The sequence below is a fragment of the Montipora capricornis genome, chromosome 10 (assembly GCF_036669925.1).
Source record: "Montipora capricornis isolate CH-2021 chromosome 10, ASM3666992v2, whole genome shotgun sequence".
Taxonomy (NCBI): Eukaryota; Metazoa; Cnidaria; class Anthozoa; order Scleractinia; family Acroporidae; genus Montipora; species Montipora capricornis.
Window position 1 is genome coordinate 13,164,377 of NC_090892.1, and position 10,000 is coordinate 13,174,376.

Sequence of the window (10,000 nt, forward strand, 5' to 3'; positions counted from 1 at the left end):
ACTAGCATTTCAACAGGAATTTTGAGAGATGGTCGTCCGGGATTTTTTCCTTTTTGCCTATCTATCGTAACTGAATTGGCAGCCACAGTAGACGGAGTGATGGTCCGGCGACGAAGCACACAAAGCAAACCTACTAAGGCGCCAGGGATGGAATCGCGGTTTTCCTTGCCCCTCGTGTGTATGTCAAGGTTGCAGCACTCTTTCATCGACCTAAGAAGGCTAACTGTGTGATCAAGAACTGACTTCGGCCTGCGTTTCTGCAGCTTCTGTGTCAAAGTTCTCAAATATTATCTCGGTTCTATCCACAACGTCTCGATCCTAGAAACTTGGGAAACTCGACTTCTCTGTCAAACTCTTTTTTCCACTGTCTGTCGCCATCTTTTGTTCTAGAAGTTGCGCAGGTTACTCTGGTTTTATATGGCCGCGCTCGTCCCAGGTAGATTAAACATAAATTTTCGGGTTCCTTAGTGTAAGATTGGATTGAATCAACATATATGAGGTATGGGATTGCATATAAATTTAAGGATTACATTTGGATTAAACCAATATACCTGCGGCATTGAATAGCAAATAAAATTTAATGACTGGATTGAATCATACGAAATAGTTTGAATTGAACCAGCATTGGCAGAATTGATTGCATTGAATGCCTTTTATGACTTTAAATTAAAACTTTAATTAAAGGGTTGAACGGATATATCTAAGATTAAATTTAGCTACAAACGGCTTGCCATACTCGAGTGGTAATCCTTTTAATATAGTTCTTTGCCGCATTTTCCAAAAGGAAAACACAACTACTGAAATTAACTAAATTTAACGACAACATGAGCTTACAGAGGTTGATAGTTCATTCTCTCTCTGCTTCCAGATCATTCACAAATCCCGTTATAAATCTGACTTCATTATTTTCATTCTCCTTTCGGCGAATCCAAAAACGGATTTTAATTTTGATCCGAGACTTGCCTGCAGATTTCGCAGCCAAAAGAAAAACGAAATCCGAAACTTGAGTTCGTAACAATTCGTGAATGCGTTCATTGTCGCGGCCTCTCAAGAAATTGCTCAAACGTTTTAGCTTACAAGTTAACAGTATTAAACAAACCAGGTTTACGGACAAAGCCGCTCGAAGTTGTGGCTTAAATGTGAACTCTAATTGAACTTACTTATTTAGAGCAAATTGCACTTTAAACATTGTCACTGGAAATTTTAGTTAATGAATAACTTCTAGTGCAGTTTCTGGAACTTCCGTCAACATGTTAACTGGTGTTTCTCTGCAAAGCAGTAGCAAACAGTAGAAAAGGGGAGGGACTGGGCTTCCTCAAGCTGAAAATATCGCTAGTTCAACTAATTAATTTCGGATCCGATATGAATGGAACAGCGCAGATCGCAAATCCTTAAGTCTGCATTTGGATTCGGCTTTGGATTTCAAATCTAGCGAATCTTTTTTCACAAAGGATTCACCAGATCAGAAATCCGGGTATGGATTTACCCGGCCCGGGAACGCGAAATCCATTTTTGGATTCACCAAAAGCAATACACCCTTTGTTTCATTAATATAAGAGACTTCAAATGGTAAAAGACCATCCCCTTTTTTTTCTCCGTTTAGCGTCGTCCGACCGACCCAAATTTTTGGCAATTGTTTTGGCATTTTCAAAAAAAAAAAAAAAAAAAAATTGGTAACGACGTTTTAACGTTTTAAAGCCATTTTTATCTCTCATAGGATTTTCGGTGGTTGATCCTTTTTCCCACGCTGTCTTAATTTTGCAACAACATCCACCAACTTTTCCGCCATATTCATTTTGGGTTCATGTCTTGTTGTTTTCCTGGCTCCACAGCTATGATGCTGGGGTACCTGGTCTCCAATTCCGAGAATGCTCATGATCTTTTTTAGGTTTTTTTTTTTTTCAATCCGACCGACCGACCCAATATCAGGAAACGCATTCGACGGCAAACGAAAAAAAAAAAAGGGATGACCAAAGCACGTGTTAAAATTAGTTAGATTTCCAATTTTAAGCCTTTTGGCTTTGATAACAAGCAATTTATTTGCCATCAAAAACTGATAAATTCATGGATGGAAAAAGCGCTTTTATGAGCCCGTACATTCTTCGTAAAATTTCGAATCTTCAAACGGTCATTACTCTAAGATTATCTGGTAAATTGCGCTCAAATGTTCGGAGATAGCTCACAAAACAATGCACTTTCAATATTCAGTATGTGGCAAAGAATGTAAACAAAGATTCCTCTGAGTGTAGGCCACTTATTGCATATTGTACAACATGAACGAGGCGGAAGGGAAGCTACTCAAAGAGTTAATGCTAGGGACAAATGCCTTTCTTCCCATTGCCTGAACTTTTGTGATTTGAGTTTAATTCATTTACTTGAAGGACTTGAAGGAAAGCGTTAGACTCGGACCTTGGGATAGCGCAAGTGATATTCTCGCAGACGTTGTCGATGTGGTCCTTTCACTGAACTCCCTAATGCGTGTTTTTGAAGTTTACGTGAACTACAAACGGAAATATATCAATTCGCATTATTGTCGGTTTGTCTTGGAAATGATTCCAACGTGAAGTATTCGTCATCTTAATTGCTCAGCATTTGGAAAGGTTCTGGCGCATATACAATTAAAAACCCATTGCCATGTGCTCACATCCTCCATTAAAACTGTTAATAACGCGGTTTTATAGAAAATGAGGACCTTTCACGAAGTCGCCGCCAAGAACTAAAGAAAATATTAATTATCCTTTGTTATTGTCATTAGGTTTCCGATTATTCCAACACGTTTCGCGTGTGAAATGTGTTTCACTGAACCACCCTGGGATAAATTCGGTTTATTACATAGATATTGAAGAAATACTGGTACTTTCCTTTTTCTGAAAAAATCATATCTTCACCGCGCTCAGTAAAGATATTCTTTTTATATTTCACTTGTGAGGATGCAGGTGTCGGATATATAGCGAGATTCCTCTTCCTCTTCCTCGATAAGATGCTTTTGTGACGCAATGTAATTTACATTTGACTCAAATAAACATTTTCATAGCTTTGATATCTAATTTCATGTTACACAACATACGTGTACCACTTTTTCGCCATTTCGAAATGAAAAACACGTTTTTAATCTGGACAGTGTAATCTATACAATAAAGAGAACATTACATCAGTTTCTATAGTGCACTCGAAGGTAAAGTTCGTATCCCCGCGCGGCCATGTAACATCCTCTATTCATTACATCGATACTGATGAAATACCAGGATTTCTCCTTTCATTAAAAATCATATCTTCACCGCACGCAGTGAACATATCATTTTTATCTTTCACATGTGAGAATATAGGTGTCATTATGGTAACCAACACGATTAGCCAATAAAACGTGAGCTTGCTCTTCATTGTAATTCATTAACATTTTTATTGCAAAATTTTACATTATCATGATTTGCTTTTCATAACTTTCATATCTTGTTTCATGTTACACAACATGCGTGTTTTAGCGGTTGGTGACCACTTTTTCATCATTTCGAAAATGAGTAAAAAAAGTTGTTTTAAATCTAGACATTTCATCAATATCTATATAATAAATAGAACATTACATGGCCGCTTTGGGATACGAATTTTAGCTTCTCGTGCTGTCGGAAAGTATCTCTCGCTCGTTCGCTTCGCTCACTCGTGAGAGATCGATCATTTTAGCACTCGAAGATAAAATTCGTATCCCCGCGCGGTCATGTAATATCCTCTGTTATAAAGAGTTTACGTTCGCGGACTCACATATATCTTGGGCCCCGACTCGGACTTATTTTAGCCCGAGCCGTTAGGCGTGAGTTAAAATGAGCTCTGAGAAGGGCCCAAAACATATTTATGCCCAAGAACATAAACTGTATCACTATTATTATCACTTAAGAGGGCATTGAGAAAATAAGAACTTTTAAGAAGACAACAGTTAAAACAGCCTGAACAATCACGCGATTGTTAACAAGTTGATCATGAATGGCTTTTATTTTCCCTCAATGAAAATTCACCATCAAGCGAAGTTGGCTAGAAATTAGAAAATCTTGCTATTTGAGTTTTCAAAAATTGTAAGAGGAAAGTTCCATAAAGTTATTTGTAAGTGTTGAAATTAACTGCACAATTGCACAATTTCATACTTTTCATTGGCTTATTTCAGTGGGCTAAATTCGACTGCCAAATTCTCCACGTTAGCCGCAAAATTCAGTGAAAATGCACCACAATGCCCGACAAAGTGATAATAATATCCTTTCTACAAAAAGCGGGGACTGCAGTAAGCGATAAAGATGAAAGGTGTATTGTTCTGTGTTCACGCTCTCCACCTCATCAAATTTTGTCATTCCACGTCGTTTTTTAAAAGATAAAGGTAAAGAAGTGTATCCCAGGGTAAAAATTAAAGAACTTTTAGTACCATACGTGCAAAGACTACAGCTGTCTGTCGTGAATCGAGTCGTTTTGTGCTTCCCTTGACGATGCAGTTGCTTCATTAAGCTGTCCTTGGGAAAAACAACAGGAGAACATTTACATATCCAACATGATTAAGGTTAGGGTTAGGATTCTGCCCTGCAGTGTGTAGTCTTGTGGTTGTATTATATCAACGATTACAGGCAATGGAGTTCTTGAAAACATGCAGTTCTGCCTTCCTTTTATGTGATAAATGACCACCCGAGGCTGTGAGAATCTTTTATTTAAAACAAAGTGCCTGGACTGAAAAACATTTGTTTCTTTAAGATTTGCGAGTGTCGAAACACCAACTCTTCTAGATCTCATGCCGCGGCCATGCTGTAAAACGGAAAAAAACCTTGAATACAACCAGTTTCATTATCATTTTAGTCGGAAAAGGTGGGTGAAGTTGACAAGCTCACTGTAGGATACACATTCGGTCAATTACCAGGGAATTGCGCACACTGTGTGTGGACTTGAAACTTTTTTATTTAATAAGGCATATAATTAGGGATTTGTAAATTGTAAATTTTAAATCTTATTTCATAATGTATCTAAGGAATTTAAGATTGTAAATTTCAAGTCTCACGGTCTCAAGTCTTTACATTAAAGGCGCAGTTGAACATTTATACAGAAACTACGCGATATAAGTCAATAAATTATTGTTACTACTAGCACTGTTTGGAAAACCTTGCAACTTTCCTCTCCGAGGAGACTCCTTTTGTTTTTGAATCTTAATCGTTAACTTTGTTTGAAACTTCTGTCAGTTTTAAAACGATAATGCACATAAAAGCAGTTATAACCACAATTTGAGCAAACAGAAGAAGGCTTCACAAACTTTGAACGGTGGAGGAACTAAATTGAATTCAGTCGTCATGTTTACATCGATTGAAAACGAGTTTTGTTTTTCTTCTACATCTCTTTCCTGTACATGTTCGACTTTAGCTGAGGGATTTGGAACTATTTCCAATCACGGTTTTATCCGCGGGTCTTTTTGAGTCTAGTTCTCAATATCTTGAATAGAAAGCTCAAAATATTAGTATCCGAGACGGGAAGAAAGCCACGTGGCACGACAGTTCCACGTTGTAGTAATGTGGATTTTCTGGTGGCAATTTCCTGCAACGGGGAATAACAAAGTTAACTATATATAGCCCCGTGATACTCCTACTTAAACAATATAACAATTGATAAGTGAGGTGTAGGCATTTAGTCCGGTGGCGACTCACAAACTCGTACCTTGTTCATCTTTAGCCTGGATGGTTAAAGACAATTGATCTTCTAAAAAGCCACAAGACATTTGATTTTGGTTGCTCTTAGCTCTCACTGGCCGTTGTTATACTAGAGACGCATAATTCGTCTTGGACGAACTTGGGCAAACATTTTTAGTATAAAGACCGCCACAAGACGCATTATGCGTCTGGACGAAGAATCTATTTTATGCGTCTAGTGCCCGTCTTTATACTAGACGAATTTAACAGACGCAGAAAAAATGTTTGCCCAAGTTCGTCCAAGACGAATTATGCGTCTCATATAGTTCGTCCCGTCTTTACACTAGACGGATAACATGAGAGACGCATAATTCGTCTAGACGGATTATGCGTCTCTGGTATAAAAACGGCCACTTTCTATTGAAAGTTCCATCGGGCCCAAAAGCAATCCCGGCATTTCAGTACATTCCTTTTGCCTTTAAAAGAAACTTTAAAAAGTTAATGCTTTTGCAATTTAAACCAATAATAGCAGATGAATAGCTCATTCCTTCCTCTGGTGCTGTCTTATCTTCTTTCTTAATTAAGCATATGTAGCTATGTCTGTATTATGCAGTTATTAATGTCTCACATGATATTTGCCGTTGCTATCTCTTAGATTCTCTTTTCATATTAATTACATATCATATAAATCCAATATTGCCAACACATCTAGTTTTCATTAATTTTTGGCAACTGTCCGAATTTAAAATAAAGTGGATCGTTTCTGAAACTCCTAAGTTTACGGCGCGGCCGGGCGAAACGAAAACCATAGCGTTTATTTTTGACATTGTGCTCATTTATTTCACTGAAAATATGCTACGTGAACGGTCGAAATGCCACGTGCTCTTTATTTAAAACTTTTTCATAATTGTTCCGGCTTATTAAATTTATTGAACTTTAAACAGCTAGTCAAACTACCACCCACCCAGTGAATTAGGAGGAACGGCGATCAAAGAAAGAGAGAAAATCTAACGTGGCTTTTGTATCCTTACAACGGCAACTCAGTTGAGATTTGGTCAGTTCTTCGCTGATAATGGTAGATCTTAACCACAGAGTGGCAAACATAAAAAATGAAATAAGCTCGTGTAAATTGAAAAACCACTGGTTCTCATCGTATCGATCTCGTTTATCATTCTCGATACCATCTCGATTTATAAATGGAGGTTCGTGCCAACACCTCTCCGCGCCACTAATCACGTTTTCAGACCGTAATTCCGCTTTTAGCAAATTGCTTATGTGATAAAACAAGATGTGCGTGCTCTGTTTATTAACGAATGTCTACATAATTTGCTATTTGAAATTGAAGTTTTCTATAGCTATAGCTAGTTGTCCAACTTTCTCTTTCAACATCTCCAAATATCTGCCAACGTTGAATACTTTCGGTAGTTCTTTTGCGCAGTGTCACTTGGTTAATCATAAACACCGGAACATTAAATAAAACCTCTGTGTTGACCATTTATCAACGCTGTTATCATACTGAAAGAAGCACGTATTTCGGTGCAGAAGATTGTTTCATGTAGAAAAACGGATTACACAGAGACGTAATAATTTTTCGTACCTTTTTCATATCTTCGTCGCCTGCTTATTTACTTCGCGTAAGAAAAATCACGATTCGCTCGCCAAAACATTTTCTCCTGGGATTATCGTGAGGTCGACTTGTGGCAAGTCTAGTATAATTTATAATCAGTTTGTACAATATAAATCGGATCGAAATTAAAAACTTCACTGTGCCCGAAAATTTATTTATTACTGTTAATTTTTCCGGCAAAGTACATGGTAAAATTACTGAAGTTAATTTATGAAGCACGTGGCCTTAATGTTTTCCAAAGTATCGTGATGGAGATTCCATGAAGTGATCTCCCACGCCTCCTTTGACATAATTAAAATATCAGCGAATAGGAATGAAAATTCTTAAATAATAACATGACGGGAGGTGAAACCCGCAAGCATAAAAGGCAATCGCATGATGTGTTTTCCAAGAGCTTGATAATTTATTCATCAGCATGATATCTATATTAGAATTATGGTACCTGGAGTGTTAAAACACTTACTCGATTTGCAGTTAGGGTATAAAAGGCACTTAAACACGCTTCGCAGTTAGATGAAGAGTTGCCTTTTAACACATCTTCACAAATATTAATCTCTTGACTAGACCGTAGGCAAACTAACTCAACCGCGGTAAATCAGATTGCATTTGCTCGTGTTATAAAACTTGTGACAATCAGAAGAACATCGTAAAGAACACTGGACTGAAATGAATCTAGCAGATGGAAGCACTTCTAATTTGACCAGCAATGGCATTCCAGACGGAGGGCTTGAAATTGTCTACTACAAAGAAACCTTAGGGTTCGAAATCTTTCGCTTGACCTTTCAAGTCTTCCTGGCTTTTGTTGGCGTAGCAGGCAACATCATTGTGTGCTTCGTGATCAGCTCTCAAGTTCACATGCGCACCATTACCAACTACTTCATAAGAAACCTGGCTGTGGCAGACATCGGAGTTCTTCTTCTAGCTTTCCCGTCAGCAGTAATCAACGAGCAAGCCCCGGATCACTGGCCTCTAGGGAGGTTTACCTGTCTGTATGTATTGCCCCTGTGCGATGTCTTCCCCGGCGTTTCCGTGTGGTCAATCACCTTGATAGCTTTCGATCGCTATAGAGCCATAGTACGGGGAGCCCTTCCGAAGCGTGGGTCCACTGTATTCAAGTCTGCGCGCTGGATAGTGGCCTGTGTTTGGTTGTTGTCGTTTTTGGTCATATCTTTGCCGTTGTATCTTGTTATGGAGTTTACTGATCACAAACCCGCTTACGACGTGGTCGAATGTTTCCCAAAGTGGCCAAACAACGAGGAAGGGTACAAAATGAAACAGTCTTACACGATCGGCTTAACCATATTCTGGTACGTTCTTCCGCTTGGTATCATTGCGGCTACGTTCTGTAGCATTTCACAGAAGCTCCGCGCCAGTAGCAAGTTCAACAGGTTGATCAGAAAAGAATGTAGCGACGGTGGCGAGCAAAAGTTTCAAAAAAGGGTTCGCGAGCGACAAAACACCAAAGCCAAAAAGCTCTTGATTCCAGTCGTTGTAGTTTTTGCTGTGACGATGTTGCCAGTCAATGTTTTCCGCCTCACAGTCTTGTATTGGGAAGAAATCTACGAGCACAAATATATCTGGGTATATTACAACACCTGCGTGTTATGTGTCGTTGCCAACTCATCGGCAAACTTTTTCATTTATTCTTTGGTAAGTGAGGAGTTTCGCCAAAGTTTCAAACGCTTTTTTTCACGAAATATGGGTGCGCCGAGTTCTCAAGGTGGTACTGAAAGAACCGTCCGTAGTCCACTAAGTCCAATGGATTTAAAGACTTTGAGTTCCCTTCCTTCTAAAAAAAGAAGTGGAGGAGACGATCAGAATGTAAATAATAATCAAAACAAATTGTGATGCAGCATCACTTCATCGAGAACTTTAAATGACCTTTAATTGAAATGACGACCACTTCATTTTCCTGAATTAAACACGATGGTAAAGATTGAAGGAGGCACTTTCTAAAACCAATCTACAGCAAAATAGACAGAATTAGATAGATTGTCATAAGGCCGGGGCTAGTGGATTTCGATAAAGCGCGAGTCATTTCCATCTGGAATACGTGACTTCATGATCATGTAAGTTCATCAGAGCGCGAAAAACACAGATGTTTGTAATGACGCCTCTAGCGTAATGCCATTTTCAAAAAACAAACAATTGTATTCCAGAACGCCACGTTTAATGAAAAAATGTTTCCCTACAGGAACAATCGTAGCAATGATGACTGACAATTGATATCCCGCGAACCAATGACATTTGCTTTGGCACTAATAAGGAGAACCTGAGTGTTAAATTATCTGTTTCCTAGGGTGGCCGAAGAGTGTCTGTATTTGTTTTCTCCGTTGGCCTATTTGTGGCGGGCATTTCCATTTTCTCTCGGCAATTTCCATTTGCTCACTGAAAATGCACGGTCAACTCGCAAATTTTAATTTCAAAGTTCGCCCTCCAGCATTGTGCAGTCTTTCACTAATGATTCATCGTAACTGAATTGCACTCGCAATCACGTGGTTTTTTATGAAAACGGTGACTGGATTTATACCAGAGACGGATCATCCGTCTGGGACGAACTTGGGCAGAGAACGGTGGCTCGCACGATAATACGTCTGTGTATAAATACGGGCAGACATGCGCATCATCTGTTCAGACGAAATATCCGGATAGTTCCTCTTTGTAGACGAACTTCCGTGGATAATTCGTCTGGACGGATCATTCGTCTGTGTGTATAAATATGGGTCAA

General features: G+C 38.8%; 1 protein-coding gene across 1 annotated transcript in view; it reads left to right on the top strand.

Annotated features, from left to right (window-relative positions):
- Nucleotides 1-7,730: 7,730 nt before the first annotated feature.
- Nucleotides 7,731-10,000, top strand: part of LOC138021314 (neuropeptide Y receptor type 2-like) — a 3,370-nt gene continuing 1,100 nt past the window's right edge. The window contains exon 1 of the mRNA XM_068868159.1: nt 7,731-10,000. This exon is cut by the window's right edge and continues 1,100 nt beyond it. Within this exon, the coding sequence (XP_068724260.1) occupies nt 7,939-9,120 (1,182 nt within the window). The 5' untranslated portion in view covers nt 7,731-7,938 and the 3' untranslated portion in view covers nt 9,121-10,000.